The sequence below is a fragment of the Alosa alosa genome, chromosome 14 (genome assembly GCF_017589495.1).
Source record: "Alosa alosa isolate M-15738 ecotype Scorff River chromosome 14, AALO_Geno_1.1, whole genome shotgun sequence".
Lineage (NCBI taxonomy): Eukaryota > Metazoa > Chordata > Actinopteri > Clupeiformes > Clupeidae > Alosa > Alosa alosa.
The window spans coordinates 5,459,487-5,477,271 of record NC_063202.1 but is presented as its reverse complement, the minus strand read 5'-3'; the positions used below and the strand labels follow the sequence as shown (position 1 = coordinate 5,477,271).

General features: G+C 39.8%; 2 protein-coding genes across 3 annotated transcripts; both read right to left on the bottom strand.

Moving 5' to 3' along the window:
• Positions 1 to 1,639: 1,639 nt before the first annotated feature.
• LOC125307305 (zinc finger protein 501-like) lies at positions 1,640 to 8,264 on the bottom strand. 2 transcript variants are annotated; one of them, XM_048263210.1, is made up of 6 exons: positions 7,653 to 8,264; positions 7,482 to 7,544; positions 6,505 to 6,670; positions 5,486 to 5,632; positions 4,339 to 4,536; positions 1,640 to 3,808 (listed from the first exon to the last, which is right to left on the bottom strand). In XM_048263210.1, exons 3-6 carry the CDS (start codon positions 6,659 to 6,661, stop codon positions 3,024 to 3,026), a joined length of 1,287 nt encoding a protein of 428 aa, XP_048119167.1. In that variant the 5' UTR covers positions 6,662 to 6,670; positions 7,482 to 7,544; positions 7,653 to 8,264; the 3' UTR covers positions 1,640 to 3,023. The 2 variants fall into 2 exon arrangements, with proteins under 2 accessions (XP_048119167.1, XP_048119168.1); XM_048263211.1 differs by lacking the exons at positions 7,482 to 7,544; positions 7,653 to 8,264 and having other exon boundaries at positions 6,505 to 7,399.
• An 862-nt stretch (positions 8,265 to 9,126) lies between these two features.
• Positions 9,127 to 17,134, bottom strand: LOC125307667 (tumor susceptibility gene 101 protein-like). Its single transcript, XM_048263728.1, has 10 exons — positions 16,886 to 17,134; positions 16,424 to 16,511; positions 15,539 to 15,604; positions 14,878 to 15,041; positions 13,407 to 13,533; positions 12,849 to 12,906; positions 12,574 to 12,665; positions 12,202 to 12,404; positions 10,401 to 10,640; positions 9,127 to 10,299 (listed from the first exon to the last, which is right to left on the bottom strand). The coding sequence occupies exons 1-10, from the start codon at positions 16,931 to 16,933 to the stop codon at positions 10,210 to 10,212; spliced, it is 1,176 nt and encodes a 391-aa protein (XP_048119685.1). The 5' UTR covers positions 16,934 to 17,134; the 3' UTR covers positions 9,127 to 10,209.
• Between the last annotated feature and the right edge of the window lie 651 nt (positions 17,135 to 17,785).

Genomic DNA, 17,785 nt, shown 5'->3' with positions numbered 1-17,785 from the left:
TGACCACCCTAAAGAGGATTTGAAGAGTTTTTGAGACCAAATGTAAACAAAAGTTAAAGCCTGTAATCAGAACAGATAGTATATGTTTACTTTCAGCTTGGGTAACCAGCCCTGCAGACAGTCAATCAAATTCCTGCAACAGAACTGACAACAGACAATTTAAAAACAATGCATATTCCCTGTCTGGATTTAGGGGCTTGAGATTATAAGACTATTACATACACCTTATCCACATTTAAAGCATGTGACCTCAACAGTTCTCTGTCCATCTGAAATAGCCATATCTCTATTGCACTATCTGACACGTTTGTCACACATCAGCGATCCCAATGAGCCAGTTTGTGAATCTATACAGGTAGGCAACAGGAGCAAAAAAGAAAGCTCATATGGCTTGGAAGATGCATAATCTATGGTCAGCACATTCAAATATTTCTATTTCTTTCATTTTTAGATATTTTCACCCTACATGTGACAATCCATGGCATTTCATTTGAAACACCTGAAGTATGTTTGCAAGTTTCTGACCTGGGGAGCCTGAAAACTCTTCTTTAGGAGTTTGTAACCACATAGTTGGAATAAAATCCTGGATTTGGCAGGTAGTAATACCTTTGTTTGTTTGTTGAATTTGTCTTTTTTATGCTGAAAAGCTACACTCTCTGCCTCCCTTTGCTGTTCACAACTGAGGATGCAGACCATGCTAAAAATACCTGGTATGAAACCATTTTCAGAAGCAATAGATTATTGTGACTCAAATGCCACTGTCACTATTGCATTTCAACATGTAAAATGCAATAGTTGAGGAACTGGCAAGCTCTACAATAAAGACAATAAAAGTCATGAGAATATCCATAGATACAGTATATATCATTATAACATACAGTACACACACATTTTTTTGGTGGTCACAGAAACTTGTTCTGCAGCAAAGAGAAAGATGCTGCCCTCTGCTGATTCCTTTTAAAAGCACACTTGATTCAGTATACAGTACATATTGTATTTAACATATTAGACCTATATTGAGATAACTGGGCCACCATTTAGTCCACCTAATATAACAATCAGGCTCCAAGACACAGACATACAGTATGGAGTGATACAGGCCCTTCTTGTCCAGATCCAACATTGTGTAATGTTCACTATTCATCTCAAGCCCAAGCCATGAAACACACAGGCCATACAATTCATAAAACACAATAGTTAATGGAGACATTGTTTATTACATATTAAACACACCAATAATTTCTCCTCCTTTTAATTTTAAAACAAATGTGGGCTAAAATGGGAAATATCCAAAAGAGATTCACAAACCCAAAGTAAAATAGGCTTTAAGCGCAATAACTGTAAAACATTTTGTGACCATAAAATATTTGACTACAGGAAAATTTTCAGGCTGGTTCTCCTAGAAAAAATGAAGGGCAGAGTCCGGTTAATTTGGTTGTCCAAATAAAACAGGCTATAACTGGCCTTTACAAAAATAACAGACAACAGACTGTAAAACAAAATTTAAAAGATTTATTTTAATTTTAAAAGACAATAAAATAATTTAAGAAAAAATTCCTGAGACAAGCAGTTAACTCTCAAATGGGAAATAATCCCAGAGGTATTGATAGACCCATTATAAATACAGGCTGAAAGGGCTTTTTCACTTGATTTTCACTTGAAATATGCTCAAATCATAACTTAGTGGTGAACTTAGGGGCAAATTCTCCCATGTGCGTAAGTAAAAAAAAATTCAGCCTGCCCACATTCTGCCCTTGACTACGGCAAAATTCGGGCATTTCTTATAAACAACTGTTCTGCCACTGATTTACGCACTTCCAGCTAAGCACTTCTAAGGGCTGTATTAAGGTCGAGCACCTTTTTTTGACTTACTTACCCTTACACACTTACTTGGGGAATTTGCCCCACAGTGAATTAATCAATAGTCAATTACTTAGAAAAACAGGCAAGTAAGTAGAAGCAAAATCCTCTGTCTCTGGCTTATAATTCCCATCAACAGAAATCACAAATATCTTAGATTTGTTTTGGAGGGTGGGCTTTTTATGCCTTTAATGAGACAGGACGGTGGAGATTGACAGGAGGAGAGTAGGAGAGGGAGTCAGGGACGGATCCGGAAGGAACCGTGGGGCGGGAATCGAACCTGGGTCGCTGGCGTATGGTGCAGGTGCCCCAGCCAGTCACGCCACGGCTGGGGCCTATAACGTTGTAGTAGAAATCCATCCCTTCTGGCCAGTTGATAAGCAGAAAATTTAGCTCATGACTGCGACCAAAATTCACTGTTAAAAACTGTGCTGAAAACAAAGTCTGAAAACAAAGTCTTCAGACAGGCCGCGTTTGATGCAAAATGGTTTATTTTTGCCAGTAAAACACCAACAACATAAACCAGAGTGTTCCCGGGATCGGACTGAAGATCAACAGTCACACATCAGTACGTATACCCCTCCTGAGATACCGAGACAGCAAATACCTAACCCACAGGTGGTGCTTGGATAAGAAAAGTCTGGAGCTATCTGTCTATCTTTTGATGGTCAGCACTAATGCTGCCAGAGGTAATCTTTTTTAGTCATAAGCAGCACTAGGGTCAAGTGCTCACTCAGTTCATGCTCTAGACTAGAGCATGGATTTATGATTTATGATTTATGATGATTTATTTGGATCCCCATTAGCTGATGCAGAAAACATCAGCTACTCTTCCTGGGGTCCACACACAACTTGCTGACTTGTTGCTGACCTTGTTGAGGTTTAAGATCCTGCATTAAAACAACACAATGTATTTATTTTACCATGAATACTGGCATCGCAATATGTCTTTTCCCAACCAGAAACATAACCTTTTCTGTTGTTGATGAAGAGGGTACTCCCTTAGTGCTAAATGGTTGAAAAAATTGGAAATGGACAAAAAGGAATGACTACATTGTGTTATTTACTGACATTGCCATATTAGTGGAGTTTAAATGTACAGTACTTGTATTTGTGTCACATCACTGTCATCAATAGCTCTGACATCCCTAAAGCTTTATGGCTTATTTTGAGTGTGTCTTTTGATGTGCTGTAAGGTGGACCTTTTGCCTGAACCTTTGTCCACAGCGAAGACATTTGAAAGGCCTCTGTCCAGTGTGAATTCGCATGTGCCTCTCTAAATTACCGGCAACAGAAAAACTATGTCCACACTCTTTGCAGTGAAAGAGTTTGTCCACATTGTGGGATCTCTCATGTGTATAAGATGCTGTGTATGAAGCATAAGACTTTCCACACACTTTGCAACCATATGGCTTCTCTCCTGTATGTATTCTCTCATGCGTTACAGCAGCAACTTTGGTAGAAAAACCTTTCTCACAGTGAGAACACTTGTATGGCTTCTCTCCACTGTGTATTCGTTTGTGTGTATTAAATGTTGTCTTACTTCCAAAACTCTTTCCACACTCTGTGCAGTAGTAGGGCTTGGTGTGAGAATTTTTATGTTTCCAGAGAATTGCTTTAGAGCTAAAGGCCTTTCCACACTCTTGGCATTCAAATGGCTTCTCACCAGTGTGGAGTCTTAGGTGGTCGCGCAGTCCACCGGCAATGGCAAAACTTTTGCCACAATCTTTGCAGTAGTGCGTCTTCTCTACAGGATGCATTTCCTTCATGCGTCCGCGATATTCCTCTTTGTTATCGTGACCCTTTCCACATTTTGGACAAGGATAAATGAAAAACGGTTGTTGCTGCAGCTGCACTAAATCAGGCTTCCTTTCAGGGAATCTTATTTGCCGTAGCTTAAGGTGTCTTACTTTAGTTCCTCTGTGATGCCAATTGTTCTCGTAATCACCTGTAAAAAAATCAAGTTAAACCATTAATTTCACTAACTAGTTTCCTCTCTTACACTTAGATATAACATCTGTTATTGTTTTATTTTCAATGTTTTTATGTGTTATCATTTTGTTACATATTGTATCTTCAGATTATATACCTCAGATACTTTATTTTTATGTCTCTATCTGACATGGCCATCTAAAGGAGAATTTGGTCAAGATGTACCGGTACTCACAAAACAGTTTTGTACTAGTCCTCTCCGTATTAGGAAATTGCTGCACACTTCTTTCATATGACAAATAAATGTAATGTTTCAACAATGAATTATGTCAAGTAATCTAGGCAACGTTTTAATCAAGTCTAGAGTCTGGTTTTAAAGTCCAAGTCAAAGTATTTTTTAAGTTTGTCAAGTCAGGCCTGAACTCATCAAAACAATGACTTGATGCTGACTCGAGTACCTGACCGACCCTGACCCTGACCGATGTTAAGTATACAGTATTTGGTTTATTTATGATTTGCCTGAAGGCCTATTTAAGAAATACTCACGAGAACATGCATTTTGAGGTCCCTCTTTTTCGGCTTTTATTTGCTGACCACCGACATTAAGATTTGGAGTCTCCAAGTTGTGTATCATGTACAGGGAAGTCTGTCCCAAGGGATTATAGACAGAGGAACTAATTTTCTGTGTCTGATTAAGATGTCTTTCTTTAACTCCTTTGCGTTGCCAATCCTTTTCGCCATCACCTGTAAAAACATATATTTTTTCACAATTTAAAATGATTTCTTAAGGTTTTAATAAAGCATCTGTGTCATAGAAGCGTGAATGGGAGAATTTGTGTAACTGAAAAGTATGTAACTGGTCAGAGTATGTAAAAAAGGACTTATGCATGAATCAGAGAATTCAGCCCTTAATTAGTGAATTAATCAATAGTCAATTACTTAGTAAAATAGGTAAGTAAGGCGAAATCATTTGTAGTAGTAATCACAAATCACATTTTTTTAAACAATCGGCATCGACCGATGTCTGAGTATTAATAGGCAGGTGAATCTGTAGGTAGCCCAGTGATGTTGTTGCTGTGGAACATGTTAAGTTTGTCACGTCAGGTCTGAACGAAATTGTGACTTGATTCGACTCTAAATGTAGCGCAAAGCGGTACAAAATATGACAGCTGCTCCGTCCTGCACATTCTCTCCAAAAATATATCATGCTTGCCAATTTGTCTCAATCTTCTAGTCCACCCCCTACTCTTGCAACTTTTGTGTATGTAAATGAGTATGTGCATAGTGTGTGTTTGTTTTTGTGTATACTATATGTGTGCTTCTGTGTGTGTGTGTGTGTTGTGTATGTGGGGGTAATGGTGTGTGTGTGTGTGTGTGTGTCTGTGTTTGTGTGTGTGTGTGTGTGTGTGTGTGTGTGTGTGTGTGTGTGTGTGTGTGTGTGTGTGTGTATGCCTGCTTGCCTGCATATGTGTGTGTTTTTTTATGTGTGTGCGTCTGGGTGTGTTTACTGTGTGTGTGTATGTGTGTGTGTGTGTGTGTTTATGTGTGTGTGTGTGTGTGTGTGTGTGTGTGTGTGTGTGTGTGTGTGTTGTGTGTGTGTGTGTGTGTGTGTGTGTGTGTATGTATGTATGTGTGTGTGTGTGTGTGTGTGTGTGTGAGTGTGCGTGTGTGGGTTTGCATCAAAAATACTCACGTGAACATAACTTTTGAGGTCCCTCTTCTTCAGTCTTTATTTGCTGACCACCGGCATTAAGCTTTGGAGTCTCCAAGATTGATGTCTGTGTCTGATTAAGATGTCTTTCTTTAACTCCTTTGTGTTGCCAATCCTTTTCGCCATGACCTGTAAAAAGATATAATTTTTCACAATTTAAAATGATTTCATAAGGTTGAGTCCGAGTATTAACAGGCAGGTGAATCTGCAGGTAGCCCAGTGTTGTTGTTGCTGTGGAACATGCTAAGTTTGTCAAGTCAAATCTGAACAAAATCGTGACTTGATTCCATCTCTATGTACCACATGGTACGAAATATGACTGCCGCTCAGTCCTGCACATTCTCTCCACAAAAATAAATCATGCTTGTCAATTTGTCTCCATCTTCTGCTCTTGCAACTTTTGTGTGTGTAACAGGTGTGTACGGCTTGTGTATGTAACAGGTGTGTGCGGCTTGTGTTTGTAACAGGTGTGTGCGGCTTGTGTCTGTGTACAGGTGTGCGGCTTGTGTCTGTAACAGGTGTGTGCGGCTTGTGTCTGTAACAGGTGTGTACGGCTTGTGTATATGTAACAGGTGTGTACGGCTTGTGTTTGTAACAGGTGTGTACGGCTTGTGTTCATAGTGTGTGTTTGTTGTTGTCTGGCCATCTACAGGCCGATTGGTGTACAGTCACTAAATGTACACATACTATTAATTTATTGCATGCCCCCCCCCCCCATGTCAGCCAGAGATACCTGAGATTACAAGGCCTTTTTTTTGCTTTTTCCTTTTTTAACTAGGCAGCCCGGTCTTTCAGTGTCCCATGAAATCGTTGACACAAAATTACTGAGAGAAAAAAAAATACAGAAGAAAAAAAAAAACTGACTAAACCTCACCAAGCTTCGCTTGAGGCGGTCAGGTCATAGTAATGTGACGAGTCCATATCTGGACTAGTAGTATTTATTTTACCCTTTATTCCTCACATTGGTGCATTTCTGATTTGCCTGCATCAAAAATACTCACGTGAACATGAATTTTGAGGTCCCTCTTCTTCAGTCTTTATTTGATGACCACCGGCATTAAGCTTTGGAGTCTCCAAACTGTTTATCATGTACAGTGAATAGCCATTCATCACCAACAATGATAATGGTCCCAAGGAAATAGAGACAGAGGAATTCATGTTCTGGGTCTGGGAAGAGAAAAGTTATAATACAATCACACAAGCATTCTACAGTTTTATAGCACAATTGCAAATGTATGCTATATATGGGATCTGAACCTCTAAAGACATACTGTAGCTTTCAGTATAAATGGGACAAGTGTTTGAAGGTTACCGTTGCCTATATTGCAACATGATGCAACATAATGTTGATTTCACACCTCCACGTGTGACATCTAATTTTTAGTCTTCTACCTACTACTCAAGACAAGCAACTACCAATTTAATGTAATTATACAGCAGTGCTACAATAAAGAATATGCTAACCCACACTGACAAATTAATGCTGAGATTAAATAAAGGAGATGCAGCTAACTTACATTGACAATTTGTTTATGACAATTATTATGAAAACTAGATGTACCGCATACTGGTACAAAATATGAGCGCCGCACAGTCCTGAACACGCTCCGCAAGTCCCGCCCCCACTCCTACTCCATCTATGTGTGCGTTCGTGTCCGAATGCGCTGTATGGTTACACTGTGAATTTAAACAATAGCATAAAGACCACTTTGTCTAATAATCTAATATGAATGTGTTGAATATATCTAACATAGTTGCACAATGATATGAAGCACTTATCCAAGTAGACAACACCGCCCTCGAGTTATATCAAGAACATTTAAATGAAACACCCGCAAGTGTCCACATGAGGATAGGCGAGCGATTGCACGCGATTCGTGCAGCGCAAATGGATCAAAATACCGTAGCCTATGCCTACTGTCTAATTTGTCAAACCAAATGGTTGTACAAATACAAATGTCCTTGGGGGAATACGCACGATTTATCCTAGTTCTTGCATTGCATCCCCGAAAGTCGCTCTGGCGCTGCGGCAGCCTGTAGCCTGTAAGCATTTGGTGATGTCACATGTGAGATATAAAACACCTACCGTAGGCTACTGAATAAGATAGGCTTACTCAAACATGCAATTAAGTATAGCCTACTTACCTACCCAGTCAGTTTTGGTAGGCTATCCTTTCGGTCCGATGAAGTTTGCAGTATGAGCTGGAAGTAGGCCTGTGGTAGCTATATAAATCTGACAAACTTTTTCTTTAGTATTTGCCACTCGAAATTGAGGATCAGAGGCGTACCGCGTGGATTTCACGCGGAACGGAGCAGAGCTCTCTGAAAAAAATCGGGTTGAAATTGCAAAGCAATGCCTTAGGCTATATGTCAATAGGCTATCCTACACCTAATAACCAAAACACATGTCATTTGTTCTCCAGCGGCATCCCATAGGGTGGAGAATATAAAGGCAGGGGTTTCAGACTATTCTCCTTCATAAAGTCTCTCAGGGGGGTGGGAATAATCACTATCAATGGAGCTCAATGTCGACCACTTCCTCACTCCACTTTAGAGGTTCTGCCTATTAGTCCTTGAGGCAGAGGGGTTGGTCGGTATCATCTGAGTGGAATAAGTCTCTTGATTTTGGCAAGTTATAGGCTATACCCTAGAGTTGGAAAAGAAGTGATATTGCATTGTAGAAGCTTTTTGTTTGTTTTCACCCTGCTTATATCTATTATACGCTTGCAGGGATATATTACAGGTGAATAAGCTAAACATCTCAACTAGATATCCCCCCCCCACAAAACTTCCACAGCTGATTATTTACATAATGCCAAAACTAATTGTATTGGAAGTTTTCTGAAATATTAGGTATGAATATGTAAATGACCCATTATCTAATGAAATATGCAATAATTTCAAGTACACAAATGTTAACATTGGATAAAGTCAGGTTCAAAATTCTTCTATTGTTTTTCATTTTGGTGACATTAGAGTGAAATGTTATTCCTGAAATGCTGCATTTTTGAGAATGTCTTGATAGATCTGCTGAAAACCCATGTTGTAATTTCAGAACTTTTATTTTCCATACTATAGGTTACAAATCATATACAACCTCCTCTAAAAAGAAGTTCAGAGGTGTGAACATGGCGATAATAGATATTGTTTAATGGCTACTGATAGTATTTTGATCTATTCTTTGACCACTGAAACGTATGGTTCTCGACTTAATAACCATGGGAAATTGAGGGTCCTAATGTCATGTTAAGAACCATTGGCTTATTTCATTACCGTTGCACCATGTGCCCCAACCGGAGATGCTGCTGTAAATTAGTCAGCAAGGACCAGAGTAATTACACATAACTGAGGAAAGCCAATGATGCAAATGAGTCCCTGAACTGACAGAATATACTTTGGGCTCCTTGAAGGATTAGAAAGCAAGACAGCTTTGGTTATTTATTCTTATCCTCTCAATTTTGCTTTGTTCATCACTAATCACATCCTTGAACCCATTGGCTGGAATTGGAGTGCTGTCATTTTTCGGGAAGCTAACCAGTAAATGTCGGCTTCTCTTGGTTGGTCTGCAATAAGATACAACCAAACAGGTTTGCAATAAGTATTGCCATCACACAAAAACAACGTTAATATTAACACATTTTAATGAAAAGTACATGAGCACTTATGTAGTGGAACAATATCAAATGTATATGCTGTAATTAAGACAATGTAACATGATCACTGCATACTGGTAGTTCTGTTAGGTATGTTAAAAAATAATGAATATTAAAGTTGTAAAAATGATTGATATCTATCATATAGGCCTAAGCATAAAAAAATAACTGAATAACATGAGAATTTCCTGACACATTCACCAGAGTTTTACATCGTTGTCAATTGAAATTCTGGTTAATGAGCTTATTGTGCAAATTCCTTAGGAGTGTGGAGATGTTACAGTTCACAATTAGTGTTACTGAATCATTCAGCAACTCACCTAAAACTATAACAAATATTAGCACGTAAAAATAAATGAAATGACATATTTGTCAACTGGGTTATATATATATGTTTCCCTTTAGAAAATAAGGCTGCTTGGAATATTTATGTTAACCTTATGTCTATGTAAACAGACAAACAACAAGAGATTATAGACTAGAAGAAAAGAAATTGGTCCTTCATTTTAACTTGATTTGGTTTTGTCTGACACTAGTGAGGGCAACACACCCTTTCACACATACAGCCCCACTCTACACTCTCCCCCACCCCTTTTTAAAAAAGTACTTTAAAATACAACAGTAAAATACAACAGTATCCTGCAAAGTAATTTTAAGTGTGCATCGGATGTCAACTAAAGATAATAAGTGGACCTACATTTATGTAGTGTAGATCATTTCAAGCAAATGTATATGTATGTTAAAACATTTCAAAGCATGTCTGATTGTAACTACCCTTCTCAGATTGATTAATCCCTACCATTTGGCAAATGATATTTCAACTAGGATGAGCACTTTCACTGCTACAATACTTGGTTTATGCAGATGGCAGTTTCCCTGTTCAGTAAGTGACCTTTTTAAGTGTCATAACCTCCATACTACATTGTAGATAAGCATATGGCATAAAAACATCCAGTTTTACTTCTAATTGTCTGTATGATGTCTTTGTGTGTGTGTGTGTGTGTGTGTGTGTGTGTGTGTGTGTGTGTGTGTGTGCGTGTAGTGATGTAGTGCTCAGTAGAGCTCACTTAGGCCAGCAGTTTTTCGAGCTTTCTGCATTAGAGCTCGTAGTTGGAATTGTTTACGAGAGAGAATCCGTACATGCTGTAAAAAAAAAAAAAAAACATTCAAATAGTCAGTACAATCCTAGCTGGCTGAAGGGCTATAATGGGGCTAATCCAAGCTGTTGGGTGATGTTTACTCACCTTGAGGAAGACCTCCAGATCGATGACCCCTCTGCGGAGAGCCTCTCCCAGGTAAAAGATGGTGTCCTCTATGGCATTCTCCTCTGAATACAGGTTCAGTATCTGCCTATAGAGGGGCGCCGTGGGAACGATGACGTCATCAATGTCGCCCCTCTCTGACTGGTTGTCCATCTTCTCCAGCACCGCTTTCATATCATCGTCCTTCTGCTTGAGGAGGTCAATGTTCCTGTCCACATCCGTCTGAAGGCATGAAACACACAACACACATGCATACATGAACATATATGTATACACACACTACACACAAGCAGGAACACACAGACACACAGATTAGCCTCAGAGTACACCTAGCCTCCATGATGGACCAAACTCAGGATCAGAGATGTACACTATTATCCCCTGAGGTGAGGCTTTGTAAAAATAAGACCCCTTTCTATAAAAGATATATTTTATAATTATAGCCTACTGTAGAATTCTGGCTGTATGCTGATGTGTCTGTACCATGATGTGTTTCATGTGCCGATGTATCTTTGTTTGTCCACACCCGGGTGTGACCATGCATAAACTAATTGAGAACATAAATGCACACTGTGACTGAGTGCCCTCACTACGGTTGAGTATGCACTCGGACTGCCATACCAAAGAGCCTGGCTCTTTGCCGTTGCGGTCAAGCTGCAAGTTTAGTACCCCGGAGACCCGGATTCGAGGCCTGGCTCTCTCTCCCTCTGATGTTAAGGTCAAGCTTCAGGTTTAGTACCCCAGAGACCTGTATTCGAGGCCTGGCTCTCTCTCCCTCTGATGTTAAGGTCAAGCTTCAGGTTTAGTACCCCAGAGACCTGTATTCGAGGCCTGGCTCTCTCTCCCTCTGATGTTAAGGTCAAGCTTCAGGTGTAGTACCCCAGAGACCTGTATTCGAGGCCTGGCTCTCTCTCCCTCTGACAGGTCAAGCTTCAGGTTTAGTGGAGACCTGTATTGAGGCCCCGACTCTCCCCTTTAGTGTGTTAGAGGGTTTTTTCCCATAAGATGCCCAAGTAAACAGCAAGATCAGATTTACTAGTTAACAGATCAGAGTGCCCAAGCTCGATTAGGACTTGGTGCCTCTAGGTCTGCAGTCATAACACAGTCCTGGCCTGTTCTGGTCCTGTTCTTAGGCCATGGTCAAGGTATTCCCATTTATGGTCGGTTCGGTTTTGTACAATTGGTGACAACTGCCACATTGCCAATTTACAATTCTTGCTATTTCTCAGGGACTTAGCTTTAAGATGGATCTACAAAGCGATTGAGATGGATCTACAGAGCGGCTGAGATGGATCTACAGAGCAGCTGAGATGGCTCTACAGAGTGAGTGAGATGGCTCTACGGCTTGGACTCGCACTTCCGTCAATTGCAGAGCGGTCTTCAACCAGCAACTGTTAGACTCTGAAGTCTGACTGTTAAACACTCATTAACTTTGTCTTTTACTATTTTACCATCTACAATAACTCACTTTACTTATGATTCTGATCCTCACTTGATTTATGATCCCACCCTTCAAGCTTTATTTGCGTGCGACTTCAATACAGACATTGGTACGAAAACACAACGCAACATTTTCCTTGGGCAACCAAAGAATCCAACAGTAGACAGTTCTCAAGAGTCGGGGTGGGATCCGGAAAGGACCACGGGGCGGGAATCGAACCCGGGTCGCCGGCGTATGGTGCAGGTGCCCCAGCCAGTTGCGCCATGGCTGGGGCCATAGTACAGATATTCTTTAAAGTAATATTAAAACTAAACATGTTCTTCTCATCCTCCCCTCCCTCACCATCTCTTGTCCAATTCTGCTTATCATGTCCTCCAACCTCTGATGACCTCTCTTCAGGTCCTCCTCTGTCTTCTTAAGGGCATCGAGCTCAGCCTGGGCGCGGTCCATCTCTTCCTTCATCCGCCAGCGCAGCTTATCGCTCACCGCCGACACCAGGGACGCCCTGATGGTGTCCTCGCCAATGGTGGCATCACGAGCAGGGCCTTAAAACAACACACACACACACACACACACACACACATATGCGCACACACACACACATATATGCACACATACACACACACAAAAGTACAAGCAAGTCATTCGTTGTTATGGAGTGGACAGATTTAAGACATTCAGAGGACAAACAATGACCAGGGAGTGTGTCCATACCTATGGTGGCACTGGGTGTTGTGGGGGTGAAGTGTCCCGGGCCTGGGCTGGGAGGGTAGCTGCCGGCGGCAGGATAGGGGTAACCCTGAAAACTGCTCGATCAAGATCGAGATAAAGAACTTTGTATGATGTGCATTAAGAAAACGGCTTTTTATCTAGACTTTGTTAGACTAGACTATTACAGATACAAAGACTTTCAGTACAGAAAAGCTGTGCCTCATTGTCAGTTAGCACTGAACAGCATTGAACTTTGACTTGGGTAGTAAAGGTCGCACCTGGGGTTGGGTGAGCGTGGGGGACCATAGGAGGCAGTTGGGCCTGGCATATAGGCAGCTAGAGAGTTAAAAGTTTAACAAAATTTTAAACAAAAAAAGTTTAATAACTGGTTAACATCAACACAAGAAAATAGCAAGAAATAAAATAATGAGATCAAACTCAAATGGGTTATACAGTGATTGCAGTTTGAGTCAGTTTGATTCATAATTATGATTCCAGCCGTTTAAAATATTTATTTTTAGTTTTAATGTGATATGGGGTGTAGCATAGGTGTCCAACTGTAATTCAGTTAGTTAGAGCGGACAGTACTTAAGAGTGAATCATTCAGTGAAAGTACAGCGGCAAACTGTGGTGAGTAACAGAGTTACAGGTCAAATGCCCTGCCTCATGTCATTCCCATATGTAGATAAATACCTTCGTTCAGAACTTTGAATGTATCTGAGTAAGATTGTCCAAATATCATTGAGAAGAAATTCTCTAGCTGGGAGAGATAGCCTGGGTTAGAGTCTAAAAATTGACCCAGGTAGAGTCTTGTGCAGTTGTTATGTGTAACTCACCAGCGGTTGGGCCTGCTGTCTGGAAGGGCTGGTACGGAGTTTGTGTGGTAGGTCGCGAGAAGACAGGTGGCTCCTCCCCAAAAACCAAAATCAACACCTGGATTAAGCTGAACAGGTCTGACTGCGGCTACGAGAGCACAGAAGGGGAGAAGGGATCACGAGACATACAGTTGTGAGAATAAGTTTATGAACCCATGCTAAAGTTGACTAAAAAGAGGAATAAGAAAAATCATCTTTTGGAAATTGATCTTAATGCCTTAATTAAAAAAAAAATAGAAAAATCCAAATTTTAAGGACACCAAATTTCTTTGTAAATGAATAATGTATAGTATATAAATAAATGTTCTTCCTCAAAATACAGGGGGCATAAGTATACACACCCTTATGTTAAATTCCCATAGAGGTAGGCAGATTTTTATTTTTAAAGGCCAGTTATTTCATGGATCCAAGATGCTATGCATCCTGATAAAGTTCCCTTGGCCTTTGGAATTAAAATAGCTCCACATCACATACCCTTCACCATACCTAGAGATTGACATGGGATACTTTCCATAAGATCTTCTCTCATTGCAAAACCAGCTATTAGGCTAACTGAAATAAAACTACTTTTTTTTTGCAGTGATGACGTTGACGAGCTTAGACCCGCGGTACTAGGCGTCACTGACTGCGGTATTGTGGTAATGGGGTTACCGTCCCAGCCCTAATGGGAATGTGTCCAAGGCCACACCAAAGCCCTCTATGCGGCTGATATCCTCTGAACAAACACGCGCTAACTCGGACTGAAGAAACAACAAAACCCAGTCAAAAGATATAAGATACATTTAAGAGTACACACTCTGAGTAAATCGGAGGGTGCGTGACGGGGCAGTGAGGGCAGCCTGGTTAAAACCAGACTCAATCGCTTTGTGAATAGAGTCTGGGAACTCAGGATTGGGAAAGAATTCCAATACTAGCATGGTGACGGGTGTACACTTTCCATTATCTTTGAAATCATTGGTCCTGCCTAACTAATCACATTGCTCAGGGATTCCTAACTACCTCGCCTAAACTTTACAAACTGACAATAAACAGCATGTCTGTAGGCCTACCTTTGCTGTAAATAAATGTACACGTTCTGTTTGTATGCCTTGCTACTATGGTTTACCACAGCCACTTCCAATTTTGAAACTATAGGGTCATCCCCTCTTGTCGCTAATTGGGCCTGACCTTTTCTGGGGTCTGATGGAAACGTTAGTGAATTATGGTGTTCCAGACTAGTATTTCCCTGAAAGGAGTGACAACAATATAATAATAATAAACAATGCTAATGTCGACATGAACAAATAACACAGTCAAAGGATGACAACAAATATGAGGACTATGCCCAATATCCAAGCCCTCTCAAAACTAGTGAAATCAGGAAATAACACATGACAAAAGTTGTCCACAGGAGGCAGACCACTGACAAACAGTGATGATGCTCGGGACTCACATGTTTCCATTCATGCAGGTAGGGCAGGTAGACTTTGCCATTGGCATCCACATGTTTCCCTGTCTTGATCATCATGGTGCTGGTGGGCCTCACAAAGCAGATGGGGGGGTTATAGGGGTAGGTGTCCAGCAGCCACACACAGATGGGGATGTTGTAAGTATTTCCTAAGGATAAAAAAGAAAATATTCTTTCCTGAGTGACACACACAAGCACAGAGGGTACATTGAGAGCACACCCTCATTTGCACACTTCTGGGAGAAACATAACAGAGCTACTTTAAGTATCTAACATAAGACTATGTAGCCTACTGTAAATATAAAGGGATATTTTTATCCCCATGCTATAGTCTTCCATCTGAGTCATTTGCTGGATAATAACTTCCCAAACAAAGATTTGTAACCTCTCCCATCAAGGACAAGATCTACACAATGTGCCTTATGTTGTGTCTACCATGGCATATTTTGTCTGACTTTAAATTACAAAAAAAAAAAAAAAGAGGAACTGGCTTCAAGGACAAAAACAATTCATCATTAATTTGGATGAATATGCTACAATACTCTATGCTTAAAAGCAGACATCATTTTCTGGTCAATAATAAAAGGAAATACTTCAAAGTGTTCATTCAAAGCATTCATGACTCTTTTGGTTCCATTTGTTTTACCTCTGTAGCTGACGGGGACAGTCCCTGCCAGGCTCATCAACTCCCTGCTGGATCCATCATTAAACACTGAGAGAAAGTGAGACCAGAAAAAATCAAATTCACAACAAACAAATGCCTTTAAAAAACATTATGACACAGTGCAGTTCTTGCAATGCTGTAGTTTCATAATAGGTTCAGAAGAATTATTTTGTTTATCAATTCAATTCAATATGTTTTACTGGTATGACTGCATTGTACAATACTCCCAAAGCATTAAAAAAGGAATACAAATAGTTCATATTAGCCTAGTAATAATAGTAATGCCAATAATAACAATAATAATGAAAGAAAGTATAACAAAGAAGTAATACAATCCCAAAGAATGAAAGAAATGAATCAAAGGTTAAAGCAAAAACATTTTGAAGAGCATGACCTCATTGGTTTGAGGTTGCAATGTTTCTTTTATGATATGCTGCTTCTTATACTTATACGTTTATTTATACTTATATTTACCATTTCTGCTGTAAATGCATGTTGTGTGTGATGTCTGTATGCTACCGAGACCCTTGAATTTCCCCTTGGGGGATCAATAAAGTATCTATCTATCTATCTATCTATCTATCTATCTACTACAGTTTCTAGTTTCTTTTACAGTTTCTTTCTTCTTTAACTTCTCCTCAGATATATCTTAGTTTCCCTTTATTTGTGTGCTCTGTGATCTCTTGGTGTATACTGCTGAAATTCAACTGCACTTTGGTTACAGTGAGGGCACAGCCTGACCCTGGTCTGTTTGTGCCTTCCACATTCTATGAATAGATTGTTTATCTTGCATGAGATGGGATGCTGCTAAGACTAATTTTCTATGAAAATGAAAATAACCACTCAAAGAGGGCCTTTTTGTCCTACCATATGAATCCATAACAGGTTTGAGATCCTTGTACTGAGTGATGACATGATTGATTTCCCGCACTGTCAGATCCCTGTATTTGTAACCCTGTGCATGCAAAAAGTGGAGAAATCGTACTTCAGATCGTAGGTTAAAGTGAGGAAACTGCTGTTTTTACAAATGCACACACATTACTATATTTAGTTGGATACCGTAAACATGAGCCATTTAGACAACAAAAGGTAGCGTACGTACAAACCAAGACGGAAAAAAGTTCAGCACAGAGAATAGCATACGAGCTAAAACTACACATTATGCGGCTATACAAGTAGATCAAGATTTTTTAATATGGTTATCCTACAAAGCAGTTAGCTTCTTACACCACTATGGCGTCGCCAAACAACGTTAAGTAAAAGGCCTAAATCTGAATGAGCAAATGTAGGCTAAACATGACCAAAGAAGTTTAGCAAATTCGAGCTCACCTTTGCCAGCATTTTTCGGAGTACATTTTCGTTGACTGCCATAATCATCAACTAGTCCCAAAATAGGAAAGGACAAAAATAGGCCTATAGCCAACGTTTTATTTCACTTCTTCGCTGCGACAGACTAGGCTATGTGTTCTTTGATCACACGGACATTATTTCGATGAAAGCAGACAACACATTCTATCGTCAACAAACTGGAAAACTTCCTCATAGTTTCTGCTCAGCTGACTGAATGGACAATGAGGGCGTGTTCGCGATACACAGTGTGTGCGCACTAAAAATGACTAAAACTGCTATGGTAAGTCTGTCAGCGGCAACAACGGCAAACTTTCCATCGATTGTGTAGTAACATCTAAAACCATTGGTTTGTCTATGACTAATGTTTTTTTTAGAATTTCAGGTCACATAGCCTATGCTATAGTGTGACAGTGATTCTTGAGATTAGGGACAAAATATGTCCGCCACATAAAACAAGGTTTCGGGGTAAAACATATTGAACAATATTAATTTGAAAAACTACTCTTAAACTAAGTCTTATTCAGGACAAGGGTTGCACAACAAGGCATGATTTCATGTTGCCTCATAAATAGATTGTTCTAAATGATATAGGCCAAATAGTCAGATTTCCTCATAGCCTACCTTAAAAAGATCTAAAAGTAATGTAAAATGTATGATTATAATGTAAATAGTTAGCCTACGTAAATAATGTCAGCCTATTCATCAGTAATTTCGAAATTTAAAAGTCGATATGTTTTTAACTTTTTTTTTGTACTTTTGTGTCAATTGGACTTGTGTCCGGAGTTTTGGTCAACACCATCAGACAGGCAACAGATACTAAAAAGATACAGGTAACAGATAGGTCCTACTAAAAAAAAATGATTCCTGTAAGAAATACAT